Here is a 20,118-nt window from a genome sequence, read left to right on the forward strand (position 1 = left end):
GTGAGGATGAGCGGTTCACATAATAGATGCTACAAATACCGTACATTTGTGAAGAATCCCTTTTTTTTCCTTTTTTTTTAATGAGAGGGCACTTTAAATACAACCCATTCCTGTCTCCACATTGGTTAATGTCAACAGGAAACTGAGAATCATGGGTAATGTAGTGAGGAACTATCACGAGAGTGGCATTGAATGAGCCTTTTGTCACCCCTGCAGCAGCTAATTCTTCCTTTTATTGGGTATGACTTTCTCCTCTTTTCGTCCCGCGTGCACATCATCTTTTGCATCATGCTTTGCTGACCGAGCTGCACTGAGCATGCAGTGCTTGCGTCACATTTTTGGAGCAGATGGAGAGGAGGGGGAGGGTATGTCTGAGAGGGAAATAAAGGGAACTGGAGGGGGTGGCAGCGAGGGGGGTGGGCATTGCTCTGTCTCTCTTGAATCAGCATCAACATAGAGCCACGGCCACCAGAAACGAGTGTTGATCTATTTGGAATTACCACACATCAAGATTTACATATGAACAATGACAATATGTGGTAGCTTTTCATTCACCAGCGACTAAATTGATGCACCCTGCCTCGGGATGAAATCACCAGGAAGAGGACATAGCATCTGACACACTCAGGCAACATGGGCAACCAGGAAGCCAAACAAAAAAAATCTGCAGCGGCATCTGGTAATGGTGGCTACCCTTCACTGGAAGAGGGATGGAGCGAGGGAGGAGGGGATGTGTCAAGGCGGGGTGGAAAGAAACACCACGGTAAGAATGAAAGTAAAGGGGCAAGCAACGCTAGAGGAGGAGGAGGTGGAGTAGGAGGGAGAACGCATGGCACAGGTCCAGGCAAGAAGAAAAACAAATGTGAGTCTAAGTCATCTGTTTTTTCAATCCGAAAGAGAAAGGGTCAACTCAAAGGTAAAGATGCATGCTCTTCAGTAACCGGCTCGAGTGAAGATGTGCTCGCATCGCAACACAGTGAGCTGGCCCATTCAAAAACACCTGATCTGTCTGCAGATGAGCTTGGGCAATCAGACACTGAACTAGGCTTCCTGGATACTAAAACGAAACAACAAGGCGGAAGCGAACGCAAACAGAATGCATCAAATTCAGCAGGAACAGCAGCAGCAACCTCTCCCACAGAGAATGGAGGACAGAAAGGAGGGAGTTCTGGGTCGGACACGGACATTTACAGCTTCCACTCAGCAGCAGATCATGATGATTTGCTCGCAGACATCCAGCTTGCTATCAAGCTCCAACAACATCGTGAAGAGCTTGACTCTGTTGCCGGCTCACAGGTACAAAGTGAAAACAGTGTAAATTGTGGACGTGAGGCAAAGAGAACACAGAGTAATGGAGTTGGTAAATTAGCACCCATTGAAATACTTGACCTGACACCGGAATTAGAGCTGGGGTCAGATGCGCTGTCTTTCCTGGAGAACGAAACCCTGCTGGATACAGACCAGAACACTGACAAACCAGAAGAATTACACTTCATTTCCCCAATTGAGAAATTCAAGGGGAGGGAAGATGGGGAGAAGAAAACAGAGGGGGATCGAGAGATCAGTGGGAAGGGGAGCAAGACGGCAAAGTCTCCTGTTAGTGGCACTAAAGTTACAAAAGACCAGCACGCCTGGATGCAGCAGTTCCCGCCCACACCCATCACTATGGACGGTGGGGCTGCAGTCAACCCAGTTACTACGGCAACTGTCAGCAGCAGCTTCCCCAATCTCACATTGGACAGTGCTGAAAGACAGGAGCAGGAACCAGGAGGTGAAAACCAGACTGAGGAGCTGCAGAAGCCTGGTGTGAATGAAGCACCGACTCTACCACTTGATGACAACCACACAAAAAGCAATGCTATCATGATAGGAATTATTTCAGAGCACGGGTTTGAAGAAGTTGCGAGTGCAGAGTCACTTGAGGACTGCTTGAGTATTGTATCAGAAGGTACCCACATCGCTGCTGCTGGCACCAATGCTTCCTCCTCCAGGAGGAGCAGTGTTTGCTTTACACCGTCCCAAGCGAGTCCCACATTGGCCAAACACATTCACAGGTCCAACCTGGCCACTTCTCCCTCAAACCCCGTGGTTAAACCGTACCCTCCCGTCTTCCCTTCGTACATCAAGACCACCACCAGACAACTCAGCTCGCCAGGACATTCACCAGGTCTGTCTCCTTCCCATAGCCCCATGTCACCAAGAAGAGCTCATCAGCATTTCCAAAGGTAACTGTGGTTGAGTTTGGACAGGTTTCTTGTGCTGTTTTTATTCATAGTAGTGCTTGTCGAAGCATGTTGAGATGAGCATCATGGTAATGAGACACACAATTTTTTTCGCAAAACTCCAGTTCCTGGAGAGCCATATCCTGCCTGTTTTAGATCTCTCCTTGCTACCACACACTTGGTTCAAATAGTCAGGATGGTTTCAGGCATCTCCACAGCTTGTTGATGAGCTGATTGATTGAATCAGGTCTGTTAGAGAAGGGAGAGACAAATGGCTCTTGAGGAACCAGAGTTCCCTACACCTGGTCTATAACGTGCGCAAGTCGAAATACATAAATAATAACGAACATAACACTTAACATCCACATGTGACACTCTGATTAATTGGCTTTGTGGGTGCTGTGTTTTATCTCAAGCATATAAATCACCTTTCACCCATGTTTTTTTTTCACCCAGGTTCAAACAGCCAAGCAATGTTTCCAACATAGAAAATATATTTGGGACTTTTCTGACAACTTTGGCAAAACAAAGTGAATGACACCTGGTAGCTGAAATTGGGGTACATGTTATGCACAATGAAACTCTCCAACAAAGGTGAAAATGACGAGGTGGAAAAGGGTAGCAGTACCCATTTCCAGCCCAGGTCCTACTCAGACAATAGATGAACCATCCTGGGACGGAACAAAAGGCAAAAAATATTGGCACTTAAATTTAGGGATGGAAAGATTTAACTTTTGACTCACAATTCAAGGTTTTTTTTGCGCAAATCACATTGTCAGTCTGTGAGGTAGGCCTAAAGAGCGAAATTAGTTTTGGAACACTTTTTCAAGGCGTGGTGAAATTACAGCATTGGATGTTTTCTTTTGCTTTCTTATTATGGAAGTAATTAGCAATCAAACACATTGGAAGTTTTTGCTCTCAGGATCATGGGTGGTGACCAGCAAGTGCCAAGGCAGTGCTCCCGAAGCAATGCTGGTCCTTTGAGTCGCTCAGCTGACTGGACAGAGGAGCTTGAGAAGAAAATGAGCTGCAAGCTCAACATCGGCGACTCAGGGGATTTAGAAGAGTACAGGTACAGAGGTGGAGGAAGTCAACCCATTTGTGTGACAAGGAGATCTTCCTGTGGACAAGTGGCTGCATGCAGCTTCCAAGATGTCTTTACAGGTGATTGCTTGGTCCCTGTTCGCGTAAGTATTTAGCATTTCGGTTTTCTGTCAAGGAAAGTTTCATATCAGGAAATATTGTTGTCCACGCTTACAGGCGAGCATACTCAAGACAGAACAAAAGCGCAACACCACTAACAGGAAACAACTATTACATGCATATTATATTGATTTGATTTCATGAATATTATTTATGGGTGTCGGCACGGTGGCCCGACTGGTTAGCACGATGGCCTCACAGTGAGAGACAACATCGGGTGTGGGTTCAATCCCGGCTCCGGCCATCCTATGTGGAGTTTGCATGTTCTCCCCGTTCCTGCGTGGGTTTCCTCCAGGTACTCCGGTTTCCTCCCACATTCCAAAAACATGCATGGCAGGTCGATTGAACACTCTAAATTGCCCCTAGGTATGAGTGTGAGTGCGGATGGTTGTTCGTCTCTGTGTGCCCTGCAATTGGCTGGCAACCAATTCAGGGTGTCCCCCGCCTACTGCCCGAAGATAGCTGGGATAGGCTCCAGCACCCCTGTGACCCTTGTAAGGAGAAGCGGTACAGAAGATTGATGGATGGATATTTATGGGTGTTCAAAATGGAACATGTTTTTACCTCTGTAATTCTGCTGACTGGTAGCCAGTGCATCGCCAAATTGACTCAGACAGCAATTTAGAGTTTCCAATTAATGTTGCAAGATGATGCACCTGGAGAAGTTGCAAACATCCCACTGAAAAGTTCAAGTCAAGATTCAAACTCTGTTGTGGAGCAGATGGGACCAAGCCAATCTGCCCACATCTTATTCTGTGTAGTGCTACAAAATGTTATTGAAATCAAGGTCTTCGTCTGGACATGTCAGTGTTAACAGGCAGCCAGGCGTTTGTCAATTTTGACATTGATTTACGTATTGTGTCATTTTACTGGTTTATTTCAATGACGAAACCTGCAGTGGGTCACATTGACCATGAATTTTTTTTGATTAGCAATAACACTTGCCGCTTTGTTTTTTAAGTGATGACAGAAAGTGAGGACGCAAAGTATCTTAATGCAATTCAAACTAAATACTGTATAACTTGGTTCAAATTAAGGTTCAACGGGCTTAAAAATTTAAAGTATGACACCTTAACAGTCAATTGATTTCTTAACCACTATTCCATATTTTCGCTGATTTCTCAATGTCCAGGTCGAACTCTCCTTGAGAAACTGTTCGTTCAACAGCAGCAAGAGGAGCCAGAGGAAGCTGAGAGGCTCTGCTCCAGAATATTAGCCATGGGTCTTCTTCTGCCTTTCACCGACTGCTTCAGACAGCATCTTGGAGCCAGTCCTGCACATATCAACTCTACTGGATCTGCCAAGTTCCACGTATGTTGCTGCTGTGGATGAAGACTTTTGTGTAATTCTTCGTGATATAATAACGTCACAAAATAATGCAATTGGCTGGCGACCACTTCAGGGTGAATCCTGCCTACCATTTGGTTAGCCTACAGCACACCTGCGACCCTCGTGAGGATAACCAGTTCAGAAGATGAATGAATGCATGAATGAATGAATATATGGTGTTTCCTCAGCATGACCAGCTGTATACGTGGGCTGCTGTTAACCAGCCAACCTTTTCCGTTGATCCTCTTGAGGGGAAGCAACCAGGTTGTTTGAAAGACTCCAGGCCGAGTGTTGACAGGAATGGAGTCAAAGTCATAGATCCAGGTAAGAACAACCTTTGTGCCAGGGTTATTATAGTTTGGGAATCAATTAATCTTAGTTAGTTTTTATTTTGTTTAGTTTTTTTTAATTCAGTTAATTTTAATTAGTTTTGCTAGTTTTTATGATTTGTATAATTTTCAAAAACACTTAGTTTTAGTATTAGTTTTTGGTTTAAAAAATGTTTTAAATGTAAAATGTTTTTGTGTGTGCGATTGAAGAAAGAATATATTAAAATACTAAGGTAAGCATTGTGTCATAAATTTCATCAAAAATAATATTTGAAAACATTTTGACAATACACAGTACAGTTTTTTTAGTCCACAGACTTTGAATTACAATAAGCGCACTGTATAATATCGCTTCTAAAGTTAAGTGGATGCATGTATGCAGCATAATTACAATAAAGCTAATAAAGCCTCGTTTGCCAAGTTGCCAACTTCTAAAGGGGAATTGTGGCTTGAATTAATGCTGAGAAATATTAAACCCAGTCGTACAATGTACTCTTTTCCCACACACATATATATATATATATATATATATGTGTATATATATGTATATATATATATATATATATATATATATATATGAACCAAAAAAGGAAAGCACGTTTTATTGTTGAGTGTAGCGTTTCGGGCTGAGTAAAATCTTAAGAGCAGGTGAACCATTCAAGCCAAAGCCACTCGCAAATTTGTTTTGTAGGAGCGACGTAATTTGGTGGCTCTTTTTTTATTGGCTGCTGCTTTATGACTTTGCTTCTGTGCGACAACCACTAAAAGGACTTCAACTTCCAGATGACTGTTCAACCATCTCTTCTGGCAACCACACCGTTAATATATAAATTAATTTATTTAAAAATCAATCCCTGAAGCTTGTGTATTAAATTAATTTCCAAAGACGAAAACATAGGACGCTTTAGCTACAAATATAGTTTTAATTAATTTTGTAAATCTAAAATGTATTTTCAGTTAGTTTTCTTTATATTTACATCATTTTTGTTTCGTCAATTTTATTTCGTTAGTTTTTGTTCACAAAAATAAAAACTTGCTGGAGCACAGTATGTATTGTCATGTAGTACTGTACATTTTTGGTAATTGTGTATGGATAAATGGGCACTTGTGAGAATATCTTAAATGATCATATTAATTTTATATTTTTTTAAATATTAATTTTAAAATTTTGATAACAGTTGTGCATATTGAATTTTCGTTCTGTAAGTATAAAGATCCTAACAATAGTGTTGAGGATGCTATATTTTATACAAATAAAGCAGCCCATCACCTGAACACCATTGTGATGGTTGCACCAACTGTGATTTCAGTTTAATTTGTGTGTGAATATGTATCTACTGTATAATACATTATTCACATGCTAACTAAACAATTCCAGCCATAGGTGTCATGTGAATAGTGCATGTCCTGAATGTAAAAGTCTGAACGGATTGTTTCTCCATTTCTTCAGAATATCATGCAAGCACCTTGGGTTTGCGGCAGCAACCAAATGAAAGCCAAAATTGTCAGGTAAGTCACAGAGAGGTTGTATAGACATGAGTGGATGTTATGTTCATAATTTCACAATAATAACTAGCAACCTGTCCACAGTGTCAATGTAGAACATGCAATTCCTCACAGGAGAGCACCTCGTTTGTAAGGAAGACCATCATGGACTACTTTGATTTTTGTCTATTAATCCGCCTCAACTCTATTTTCAGGAGGAGGTTTTGCTGAAAACAGTGAAACTGAAGGAAAAACATGTCAATGTCATCCAACAACTGGAACAAACCATTGAAGATCTCAGGACTAAGATTGCTGAGCTGGAGCGGCAGCCCCCTCTGCTGGACAGAGACGTAGAAACAGACAAGGACCATGTAGGGGTGGAATGCCTCTTGAAAGAAGTGTCTGATGCTCACTTTCAGACTGATGCAGATCACTTTCTGTGCTCCCTGGAGGCCAAATCTGTGCAAACATCCCCGATGGATGAAAGCTTTAAGTTTAAAGTGCCTAACAGTGAGTCAAGTGGAGGCAATAGTTTCCTGCAACTCCCATTTAGCCAGTGTTCATGTGAGCAGCAACCCCTGCCCGCGCTTCCAGGTGACCCACCTCTTCCTTTACCCGGACAGATACCAGTAGCTATGGCGCCACCTGTTCCACCCTTACCAATAGGTTCAATACCACCACCACCACCACCACCTCCTCCTCTGCCTGGAGGACCTGCTCCACCACCACCTCCTCCTCTGCCTGGAGGACCTGCTCCACCACCACCTCCTCCTCTGCCAGGTGGGCCAGCTCCACCGCCACCTCCTCCTGTCCCTGGCAGTGTTGCTCCACCCCCACCTCCGCCACCGCTTCCCAGTGGACCAGCTCCACCCCCACCTCCTCCCCTCCCTGGTGGACCAGCTCCACCCCCACCTCCTCCTCTCCCTGGAGGTGTTGCTCCACCCCTACCTCCTCCACTCCCTGGTGGGACCAGCGCACCTTCGCCCCAATGTGGTGGGCCTCCCCGTCCCCCTCCTCCACCTGGTACGATCTGTGGTCCTCCAGCTCCACTAGGAGTTCTGGGCTCCTTGCCTCCTCCTCTGCCTTTGGGACTGTATACGCTGGGCCTTACGCAGGAGAAGCCACCCAGGAAAGCAGTGGTGGAGCCTCCCAGACCCATGAAGCCACTGTATTGGACCAGAATTCAGTTGCACACTAAAAAGTAAATGGATGTTGTTACTGTAGTGAATGTGCAAATGGCTGAAAACAACAAATACAGTGGTACCTCGCACAGTCTATTCTGTGATGCTGATTAATTTAGCAAATTAATTATTTCCCGGCTCAAACAACCGTCAACACTTTACTAACAAAACATGATTTTATTTTCAATTTTTTAGTGACATTTTAACTCTCCTCTTTTGCGACAGGACACCCATGAATATTATTAATGTACCAAAGAACTAAATATTGCAAGATCGTTAATGTTTCTTTCAAGCAAGCAAGGCTCACCACTATGCTATATAATAAAACTAATATAAAGCTAAGAAAATCGAACTATCCACGCATTTGACAAAATTGTTTTTGGGGAGTCAAATTGAGCGATTTTTAAGTCAAGAAAAGACATTTAAAACTGACAAAAAAAAGAGGATAAAAATTCTTCTGTTGAACATTTTCTTTAAGGTTCTATGTACGTATACTAGTAAATTTTCAAATAATTTGTTGAAATTTTCATGTTATATATTCACAGCGACACAAGGAGCTAAAAAATAAAAAAGAAGTACAACTTTTTAGTGTACAGAAGAAAGAAATATAGCAAGACGGTTAATTAGTGTAGATAATATATAGAGAAATAAGGTTGTACCAAAGTTAAAATCACATCATTGCTTTTTTTTCTACTCGTTTTTATCCTACTGTGGGGTCATCACATAAAAACACAAGTAAAAAACAAACACATCTGTGGTGTTAATCCTGCAAGCTCAAACATAAAGTCAATGACAAACTTGATTTTTGAGGAATGCTTTTACTCCCCAAAAAAACTGCTTGAAATTTTTACCCCTTTCAGACATTAGACTTTGGAGGTTCCACTGTAATAACATCAGTCTGATTATTATAATCATAATTGTAATATTAAAACAGACAAAGTATATTCTTCTCTTTTACTTGAAAGGGAAATATCATCCGCATCCGTGTGGGAGACGATAGAGGAGCCTGATGTGGACTTTGAGGAGTTTGTAGAGTTGTTTTCCAAAACAGCTGTCAAGGAGAAAAAGCAGCCACTCTCTGACACAATCACAAAGTCCAAGGCCAAACAGGTATATGTTTTGTTATTTGTTTGTTTTTGTTTTTTTAACCCTTCCACTAAACGAATCTCAAAATGTGTTTTATTTAAGATAGTAAGTCATGGAGTATTTGTCGCAGACCAATCTAAGCACTCACATTTAACACTTAAGTAAATGTTACTTATTTAACACCAGGTAGTGTGGATGCATATTGACACCTTGGCAATGTTAAAATTAACATGTTATGGTGTTGAATTAATACGAGCTGATATGCAGTGGACACATGCCATTCAGTCTCAAGGATGCAGTACAGACACTTCAACGCCCTGTTTGCTTACCTGGATGATATTTTGTGGACAGTGTTGCCTTGGAGGATCACCAAATACGCCTACTGCAACTCTTTGAGAGGCTCACCAAGCACAGCTTCAACTAGGCCAAGTGTGATTCTGTCACTTTTTTAGGCCACTATGTCACTTCATGAGGGCCTGTACCCCTAATATACAAGGTGGAGGTTGTCACAAGTCCCATATCAGCACACCTCTCATTGTAGGAGTTCCTGTGCATGGTGGCACTCCACTTTATTCTTCCCCTGTGCTAAGCCTTACATGGCAAGAGATCTGCGAAGGAATTGCATTTGTCCCCAAAGACAGAGGCTTTTGAAAACCTCTTTGACTAACTCGACTGGCAATAATAATCGCAAACAGCACTGACGACACATTTGAAGTGGTGCGTGAACATTCAGGTAGTGCCTACCATTGTCCATTTTTAGCGAGTAACTGTATGACAAAAAGAAAACGTGCTGTACCTTTGACAGGAAATTCTTGATCTTTTCATTGTCAGTTGACACCACCAATTCTTGGTAATTTGCATCCTTTGTTGTCAATAATTTATTGAATTTGCCATTGCCAACACCTCTGAGCCATAGAATGGTCAACAACAATGTCAGATTTCTGCCATATGGGAATGTACTACTGACATACAACGTGTAGCTAGTAAGGACACTTGCTGTGCCTTGTTAGAGTGGTTGCTGGATCCGTTCACTTCGGTTTGGATTATGCGGGTATAATAGTGGACCAAGATGCAGACCGATCAGGCCTATCAGACGGCCAACATTGCACTGTAGTTGGAAGACGTAATGTTTGACACTGCCAATGCAACATTATTGCATGACGTCGACATGGGTCAACCGCGCTCCATGTTGCCTGTGGCTGGAGGCAGCCTGTTTTTGGAATCTGAAGTGGCCAATTCCACCCAGGTTTTAAAGCCTCTACTAAGATGATGGGGCACGAGTACAAAGTGATGTTGGGGCCTGGGCGTGCTCCTGCATGCCAGGTTGCAAAAGTAACACATTAAAACATTTTAACAATATGAATCTGTTTTAGCAACCTTTTTCCCTGCCAATTTTTATTTAGCTCCTCACAGTGGTGAACAGGACCACCAGATGGCCAGAAGCATGACTTCTGGCTACAGGTTGAGAGTTGAGACTTCCAGTTTGGAGGATTGTTGCTAGGTTATGCATCAAAAATGACACGTCAATAAAGCCATTAATATTTGTTGTTATTTTAATGAATCTTCAAATATATAAAACAATATAATTCAGTGAATGCATCAAAGGCTGTATTCACTGTGGTTCAATTCTGAAATAGCAACTTCTGTAATAAAGAATGATAACCTCATATCTGCCTCATATCTCCTCTTAGGTTGTCAAGCTCCTAAGCAACAAACGATCTCAGGCTGTAGGAATCCTTATGTCCTCGCTACACCTTGATATGAAAGACATCCAGCATGGTGAGTGTGTTTGGCTTTAGGGTTGACTTTCGCCCATTTTGCGACACAATTTTCTTACATTTTCTGCAGCCGTCTTGAACTTGGACAACACAATTGTTGACCTGGAGACCCTTCAGGCCCTCTATGAAAATGTAAGTGACACACTCAAACTCCATCCATCCATCTTCTGTACCGCTTCTCCTCACTAGGGTCGCGGGGGGGTGCTGGAGCCTATCCCAGCTATCTTCGAGCAGTAGGCGGGGGACACCCTGAACTGGTTGCCAGCCAATTGTAGGGCACACGAAGACAAACAACCATCCGCGCTCACACTCATACCTAGGGGCAATTTAGAGCGTTCAATCGGCCTGCCATGCATGTTTTTGGAATGTGGGAGGAAACCGGAGTACCCGGAGTAAACCCACGCAAGCACGGGAAGACCATGCAAACTCCACACAGGCTCGAACCCACGCCCGATGCTGTCTCTCACTGCGAGGCCATCGTGCTAACCAGTCGGCCACCGTGCCGCCTCACACTCAAACTATCTATCTATTTATCTAACCATCCATCCATCTATCTATTATTGTGTTTTCTACTTCTTGATTCTGTCTTCCTGCCACTTTCCAAGCATGTTACACCAATACCATTGAGCCAATGGTGCTGGCTCACCTCTCACCCAAAGTCAATTGGGATAGGTTCCTGCTCACCCGAAGCTCTAAAGGCCTTTTTGCACTGCACTTGATTTTCCTGGTGTTCACTGCGGGGCAGCTCACAACAACGACAATGCTGTCAATAGTTTGAAGTGTTTGCAGAGCCCCCAACCAGCAAGGAGGCTTTTGCCTCTAGTTGGTCTGTTGCTGTTAGCACTGTGAAATCATTCAATCATCCGCTCACATATTTGATGCGCCTTCTGATGTCACTGTGATGCCGTCCGTGAGGTGAACATTTTTCAACTCAAGGGGTCAACGGCCACCTTGCGCATTGTGCTGTGCCATGAAATGGTGGTTTGTCCTTGCGCTTTTTCATTACGTACACAATTGATGAGTTCGACGCACCGCATGTTGCTAAGTGCAGTGTGGAATTGCTTTCATCATGACACGTAAATGGGTGGATTTGTGGATAAAATGTACAAGTGCACATGTGTTTTTGAACTATGGCACTATGGCCAAAGAGTCACTCGGATACCAGTATGTGTATTCCACAGAGGGCGTTGCCAGAGGAACTGGAAAAGATTGAAAAACACATTAAAGCCACTAAAGACAAGGAGAATGCTAAACCTCTGGACAAACCTGAACAGTGAGTTAATGCCATGGCACAGACACGTATGTACTAAAATTAACATTACTCAGGGTTATTTTTTTGTTCCAGGTTTCTCCACCAGCTCTCCCAGATTCCAAGTTTCTCTGGTCGAGTCTTTTGTATCCTCTTCCAGTCTAGCTTTTCTGAGTGCATGTCATCCTTAATGAGGAAACTGGATACACTGCTAAGTGTTTGCAAGGTGAATTTATTTGCCTCACTCCAACCATACAGTTGAATAATAGTGTCACAATTTAACTGTTATAAAAATGGGCCATGACAAGTTGTTCCACCCACACAACTAAGCAAAAAGTCGTATGAGCTTCCTATTTCCCCAAAATATATCGGTCAACAAGCCATTCAGAATATTATCGAAGTCAGATGTAAATATTTATTTTTATTTGTATTTTTTTCTTGTAATATCGTCCATGCACAGTCTCAGCCCAAGACATCTCGCTAATATTAGCATTTGATAAGCGGGTCATGATCACACAAATTGACAATAGTAACGGTGATGAAGTGTTACCTCCACAAGTGAAAATACAACAAATACAAACCATTGAATTCAATGAAATTCAATGACGATTTGCGCTAGCATGATTCTCTTGCAGTCTGGATGCATACAGGTGAATATCTGCTCCTATTGCAGCTTGCAGGGTGTTTCTGAGTCTCTGTAAACTCCAATAACACCAGAAAAAGCTACTAGATTTGTAGCTCGTCATTTAGATAGTGGCTCTAGAGGACAATATTGTTAAATTGGAAGCACTCTCTGGAGCACAAGTCACCATCTTTTTACTCCATCCTTACGAATCATGGTAATGAAGAATTTACTGGACATGGAGTAATATTGGTCTTTCACTAATAATAACAAAATAAAAAATAAAAACTTTTTTCAACAGTAGAAAATGACACATAAGATATCTAAACTAAGATATGATTACTAAGACTAGAGTTAACTCAGAACATTCCAAACCATAATCACCATTGAATAAAATATTAATGTAAAAAAAAAAAAATGTGTTCTAACTGAAAATATAATTTCTTGAACAGGCATTAAAGGACAGTGAAAAAGTGAAGCAGGTTCTTGGTCTGGTGCTGGCTTTTGGCAACTTTATGAATGGAGGAAATCGCACAAGAGGCCAAGCTGATGGCTTCAGTCTTGACATCCTTCCCAAACTCAAAGACGTCAAGAGCAGTGTGAGTAAACAAACACATAGTTAAGGACTTGACAGAGTTGTGACTATTCTGAATTAGGAACTGTGAGAGGCAATGAATTTAAAAAATAAATCAATATTTAAACAATGTTTAGTGGGCGTTTTCCCTCCCACTTCTGCACTTCTGGATAATAATGTACAGCCAATATATCAATGGCACCATTTTAATCTGACAAACAAAAAGCAAAAAAATACTACATAGAATTTTTCTAGTTCAATCTGAATAAATAATCTAAACAAAATTAAAATCAGTTACAGACATCAGAAATTGTAGAATACCTGTAAGTGTCTGTTTTGTTTTTTTCCCCCCACATACAGGACAGCATGAAAAGCCTTCTGTGTTACATAGTTGTATACTACCTGAAGAATTTTGATGAGGTAAGTTTTTACACTGCATATAACATTTTATTTACTTCTTGATGATTTGTCAAAAATATCGTTGCCACTATTGTATTGTTTTGGAGGCTCAGTCTTCATTCTCCCCTTTAGACTTGTTTCCCCTCATTCCCTTTAAATTCAGCGCAGGAGAAGCGCACATTGTCATGGTTTGTCTTTTGAGTTTGTTTTTTTGACTTTAGTTTTATGTTTTTCCTTGTGTTCCTTTGTTTGTCTGTCTGTCTCATTAGTTTATTAGGTCCACCTGAGCTTGTCTTCCCAGTCCCCAGTGTTAGCCAATCCCCCCCACCCCCAACCCTTTGTGTCTTCTCCAGGTGTTCCCCGTTGTCTCATCAGTTTGTCTGTATTTAGTTCCCTGCTTTCTTTCTGTCCTTGTGGGTGCATTGTCAGATCAAGCAAGTCATAGTCCTCTGTCCTTGTTTAGGCTCTTACAATACATGTTGTTTTTGACTTTAGTATTATCGCGGTGCCTGTTTTGTGTTTTTGTTTTCTTAAAATTAAATACTTTTGATTGCACTCCATTTTGGCCTCCCTGCTTGGGTATTCCCCCATGCATCCCATGTCACACAGTTGAGTCAGGTCAATTCTGTGAAGTGGGCACCAGAAGACCTGTTCTGTTTTCCTATTTATGAACAAAATACCATGAATTTCATCACTTAGCTGCGAAGTGCATAAGATTTCTGCCTGCACCTCTGTCAAGTGAAAGTCAAAGTGAAAATCAAGACGTGTCAGTTTTTAAAACGAGTGCATGTGCGCTGTGTACAAAAATAGGGCCTAAAATGTTATGAAGAATCTGTGGATGACCAGATTATGACATTAGCACCACTGAATTATGGTACTCAAATTAATTTGTATGTTTGGGATCATCAGTAGCCTTTCTCTGTCTCCAAAATTTAAGCCTTTTTTATTATTTTGGAAAAGTCGCACCCTAACAGTGAACTGAATATTTACTTAATATTTTCAACATTTTTGTTCTGCTAAAGCCTCATTACAGATTTTAATTATTTTCTTCCAACTTCTGCACACAACACCCAACAATTCAGCGGGGACAAACGTGGTGACCACATGAGTAACTCAAGAGCCTGTTCAAAAAATAGCGTGATGGCACGTCGTCATTTTCTAGGAATGTTGTTCAAGTCATCATTTGAAGATGTGAACACTGGTGGAGATTTATACAAATAAACTGTTGCATATTCATATTTGCATATGCCTAACTGTGACAAATCAATCACATGATCGGTGTTCTTAACATAAATTAATATCACAAATTTATGATAACATAAACATTCCATATTAAATGTATTTTGAGGAAATGTCTTATTTTAGAAGTGTGTATCCAACTGGTAGCCCTTTGCATAAATCCTTGCCCAAGTCATAGCTCTCCGCTTCAAAATGATTGGTTACACCTTCCATAATTTCAAAGTGATTTTTTTTTGTAATTTAAGTTCCCATGCCAATATGTCATTTTATTGGATTTGCAAGAGAATTTGTGTAACAGTGGGGTGGAACCGTAAGGGTGAGAAAAGGACCCAAGAGCAATCGGAATATAATTAGTGGTTTAATTTTTGAGGAAGCAAGAGAAGGCAGCGGGTCCGGAGTTCAGCAGGCCAGGCGGGTGGACTGGTAGATGCGGTGGTGACACGGGTTTTGGGCTTACAGACACAAAGCTTTAAGAAGAGCACAGGGATTAGTGTTAAGTGCAAGGACAGCGGTAACACAGTGCAAATTCACTTTTTGCTGGTCAGAGACAAAGTACCAAGAGTGTAATGGGATAATCTGGCGCCTGGCTGCACTGATCTTTTATATTGATGGTGATGATGATGAGCTGCAGGTGCGCCGGGGCTGGCACCTGAAATTGTAGGGGCGTGACTAGGAGTGCAATGTGGAAGCCGCCCAAGCTCTGAAAGGGAAACCAGAGACTCCACAAAACATGTTAACACGCACAGGACACCACAGTTTGAGTCGGATTATTATTCAGATGTCCGATTATATCAGAATCAGAATCTCTCTCTCTCTAAGTCTCTCTCTCTCTCCCCCACCCCTCTCTCTCACTCTCTCTTAGTCTCTCCCTCTCTCTCTCTCTTGCTTTCTCTCTCTCTCTCTCTCTTTCTCTCTCTCTAAGTCTCTCTCTCTCCTCCTCTCTGTCACTCTTTCTGTGTCTTTCTCTCTCTCTCTCATTCTCTCTCTCTCCATCATACATTTCTAATGCAACTCTGTCAAAGACATGTTATGACATGAGAAAGGTATTGTAACGTTACTGGGCATTATTCAAAAAACATTGAAAGGTTATGGTCCTTTCATGGTTAATACTCGCATGATTACACTTGTACTAACAGTAATTACTAGTAGACTGTATATTCTCAAATGAACTATTTAATGGATGCCAGAAAAATCGACACATGGCTGGGGATCCCGTTTCTGGCAGATGCGGTTGTTGGTTTAGTCATGTCTCCGCAAAGAAGTCTTTCAGTCTTATGATTGATAATATCAAATATGTGTGATATTCTCGTAATGTCAAGATGAGGAAAAGATTGACTTAAAGTGTGGACATTTCCACCTTACACTAAACAATGAGGGTGACTCCAGGAAAACTCTAAAACTTTCTCAAGACTTTCAGGTTATAGTTTGTGAGTGTAAAAATCACTAAGTGTGAGGCCAGCATAAGTAGTTCCAAATTCCAGTTTCAAGTTTTGCCAGTTATGAGATCTTGACCTCTAAAATGGCAAATGCCGATCATGCGTTTGAAAACTATTAGTTATCCAATACATATCAGATTTTTAAGTAATTTGTAAAAGGCTTTGTTCCAATCTGAGGATATCCAATTCCATGCTTGCCCAAGCTTTGTGCATTGCCATAGTGAATTCTGACACTTTTAGCAGATTATCTTTATTTATTGTGTATAAAAGCCATGTTCTCCCTCAACTAACTTTCTGTACCAATTTGAAACATCAACAAACTTGTTATATATATATGTATATATATATATATACATATATATATATATATTACTTAATTGTTCAAACAATGAGTGTTCGCGTCCTTGTGTGTTCATGTGTTCACTCCCGTGTGTCTCCGCAGGATGCTGGAAAAGAAACTTGTGTTTATCCTCTCCCTGAGCCTCATGAGTTGTTCCAGACTTCACAGATGAAATTTGAAGACTTTCAGAAAGACCTGACTCGGCTCAGAAAAGACCTTAGATGTAACTTCTATTTACAGTTAGGCCTTTAAACATGCAGGGTATTCTAGAATGGTCTTTCAACTTCATAATACAAATATTTGTTCTTTTTTTATTTCCAGCATGTACCTCAGAAGTGGAACGAGTGTGCAAAGCTTCAGTTGAAGATAACCTACAGCCTTTCAAGGACAAGATGGGGGATTTTATTTTAGAAGGTATTGAACACAGTCTGTGTTTAAGTCTTCTTATTTTAATGCTATTTTAGAGCTGACTCAATGTAAGTACATTAACTAGATTACCCAGAATGCATAGTATTATTAATGCGTTACGGTATATTATACTTTCAGGAGTATAAATCACACTTAGTCTTCTGCATTATTCTTCCACAGCTAAACAGGAGCTTGAAGCACTTGAAGCTCATCTCAGCAGCACACACAAACTGTAAGTATAAACATTCGTATGCCCATATATGTTTGGCATTTGAAATCGTGTTGACCTAGTAACATTAAAGTTTGAAAATATCATGTAGTGCATGATCAGTATTGCTGCATGTTAAATCATAATGACATTGGAATACGTTTTCTCAAACAAAGGTGGCTTCAATCCTGGGAGTGTGTAAACATAGAATTTATGTTTCTTAGATTTTCAAATGGGTCAGTTTGAACCAAAACTAAACCAGTTGTGTTAATAGTCAGAATGCCTGAATGAATTAATACAGTTCACCAAATATTTAATGTAGACAATTACATCATAAAAGAAGAGAAGAACAAAAAACTACCAAACAAAGTTCTGTCGCGATTACTTTTTTCTTTTTTTTTTAGTTTGACCCGCCCCATAATCAAAGGATTAATGATTATCAAACATGTGAAAGTGAGATCAACATGTACTAGTAAATTTAAATTAAAGCTAAAAATCTTGTAATTTCAAGTAATTCAGATTGTGCTTTCGTTTTGATAGATTCCTAGAGCTCACAGTATTCTACTCGGTGAAGGCAAAGGCAGGGGAGAAGGAGGTTTCACCGAACACTATTTTCTCTATCTGGTATGAGTTTTCCTCTGACTTTAAGGACCTGTGGAAGAAGGAAAACAAATCAATTCTAAAGGAGAGGTAAATATGTGTCTTAACCTCTTGCCCTAGTTGGATATCTGAAGAACCCTAAATTGTTGTAAAAGGGGACAAATATGTTTGATCAGTCTCTCTCTCTCTCTCTCTCTCTCTCTCTCTATATATATATATATATATATATATATATATATATATATATATATATATACAAACACACACAATTTTTTTTTAACATTTTCTAGGTTAAAAGTGGCAGAGGAATGTTTCCGACAAGCCAAAGAACGGGCTTCCTACAGTGTCAAACCCAAACATGCTACAGGGATTGTAAGTTGACCCTTTTTTTAATATATATACTTCATTGATTTAAATATCTGTTTATCTATCTAATAGGTGATTAAAAAAATAAATACAATGGAAGAACAGACTGCCACGCTATTTGTAAGATAAGATGAAGACCATAATAACCTCAAGTAACCTTATATAATCAGTTTGTGTATTTCTAATCATGTTTTTATACACTAATTGCATTAATGATTGCACACACACTTACATTTTTACCTCAGAGTTAAGTTTCTGTTGTCTAATCTAACTTTCGTTATGAGTTAAGTTTCTGTTTCCTTAACTTTTGTTGTAAGCCATGATGAGCTAGTTTCTGTTTCGTCATGAGTCTGCTTCAAGCTTTAATAAAAGCGGAGGCAGCGGGGCGAGGGATCAGAGAGTGCGCGGAGCTGAGCAGCTGCGAGCGGGTCACCTGTTTGCTCTCTGCCTCTCTCCCTGCCGCGGCCGGTTAAACAAACAACCTTGCCTGGTTCCTTCTGGCCTTGGCCATTTCAGTAAGCTCTCCCACACGGCGTCAGGGCATTTAAACCTGACACTATTGGCGTTCACGAAAGAGTCAGTGAGGCCTTTCCCGTTCTTGAACGTGCTGTACCACCATTCTCGTTTGCACATTATAGCTGCAATGTCTTTTTTAATCGAAATAATAACAATAATAATAGAAACAAACTAATTACAGCAACTGTAACGGAGTGGGCACAAAAACAATTTTTTGCTTATAACTCACTCCGTCCGTGCCGTGAGCGTGGCGTTTGAACGATTCACTGAACGACTCTGTTGAACGATTCTTTTTAATGAACTGATTCCACTGTCATGCCCATCACCATGGCATGTTTCCATATTTGCAGCAGTCAATGCAGTTCGCAGAGTCAGACAAAATCTATATGTCACATCCCCGTCATTATATATCGTTGATTTTAAAACTTGCAGTCCAACTGTATCACTAAATTGTATCTTTTTGCAATATTTGTCTTCCACAGAAAGCCAAGCTTGGCATGAAGATTTAACTCACTGGATTTACACTTTTGTTTTCGATGAAAGATGACTGCTTTGAAAGAAAACGTCATTGTTCTCTGGAGGTCATTTTCCAGGAGGGACAATTTCACTGATTAACATGCTGAAATGATACACTATACAGAATATCTGTTCTTCTGTGCTGGATAACAGAAAAATGTGCAGTCAATGTTAATGCAAGATTTTCAGAGCTGTAGAAACCGTGGAAAAGCCACAAAATTTGAAAGACAGGAAATGAGAGGGTAACCCCTCTACCCTGGGATCATGTGTTGCTGGCAATTATTTCCACTCCAGTGACAATATGTTGTCTATTGCAGTAAAAATTTCAACGTCAGTGGTAAAGATTTTTGTGTTGAAACAATACATTAATGTGCTTGATAAGCATCACAACATTTTATTGGATATGCTCTCGTTTAAATTTTATTTTCGGACAAGGAGCCACTGCAGACGGGTTTATAGACTGTGGCCAATCTCACCTGACCATGTGCCATTTGTTGCTATTTTCAGTGAATTTTTTGACCATCAACAATTTCATTGTGTTCAAAATTATGCATATATTAAAGTGAAATTAACATGAGCTGAGTTTTTGTTTTTCTGGGGAAGTTCTTGCAAATCATCTGGCCGAAATCCTCAATCTCCAAATTTGGTTAATTTCACTTTTCTACTTTATTGGTCTGTCTCGTGTAACGGAGCCCCAGACATGACATGTAAAAAAAAAAAAAAAAGTTTTGTGAGGGGTGGCCGACTGGTTAGCACGGTGGCATCACAGTGAGAGTTAGCATCGGTCATGGGTTCAATCCCGGAGTTTGCATGTTCTCCCCGTGCCTGCGTGGGTTTCCTCCCACATTCCAAAAACATGCATGGCAAGTTGATTGCACACTCTAAATTGCCCCCAGGTATGAGTGCGGATGATTGTTCGTCTCTGTGTGCCCTGCGATTGGCTGGCAACCAGTTCCGGCGACGCGTGAGTGGCTGCCTGCAGCGTGGTTCACTATTGAGCCTTTTTCGTGTGTTTTTTCCCTTTAACCTGTT

General features: G+C 40.9%; 1 protein-coding gene across 1 annotated transcript; it reads left to right on the top strand.

Annotated features, from left to right (window-relative positions):
• The first annotated feature begins 429 nt into the window (after window positions 1-429).
• fmn2b (formin 2b) lies at window positions 430-19,663 on the top strand. Its single transcript, XM_088284925.1, has 19 exons — window positions 430-2,225; window positions 3,145-3,386; window positions 4,558-4,736; window positions 4,943-5,078; window positions 6,534-6,592; window positions 6,784-7,769; window positions 8,715-8,859; window positions 10,527-10,614; window positions 10,684-10,745; window positions 11,795-11,886; window positions 11,959-12,088; window positions 12,937-13,083; window positions 13,419-13,478; window positions 16,575-16,695; window positions 16,794-16,886; window positions 17,061-17,112; window positions 17,629-17,778; window positions 17,979-18,060; window positions 19,053-19,663. The coding sequence occupies exons 1-19, from the start codon at window positions 634-636 to the stop codon at window positions 19,077-19,079; spliced, it is 4,443 nt and encodes a 1,480-aa protein (XP_088141051.1). The 5' UTR covers window positions 430-633; the 3' UTR covers window positions 19,080-19,663.
• Window positions 19,664-20,118: the final 455 nt, after the last annotated feature.

The sequence above is a fragment of the Idiotropiscis lumnitzeri genome, chromosome 20, assembly GCF_059441095.1.
Source record: "Idiotropiscis lumnitzeri isolate Australia: NSW breed Sydney's pygmy pipehorse chromosome 20, RoL_Ilum_1.0, whole genome shotgun sequence".
Classification (NCBI taxonomy): Eukaryota; Metazoa; Chordata; class Actinopteri; order Syngnathiformes; family Syngnathidae; genus Idiotropiscis; species Idiotropiscis lumnitzeri.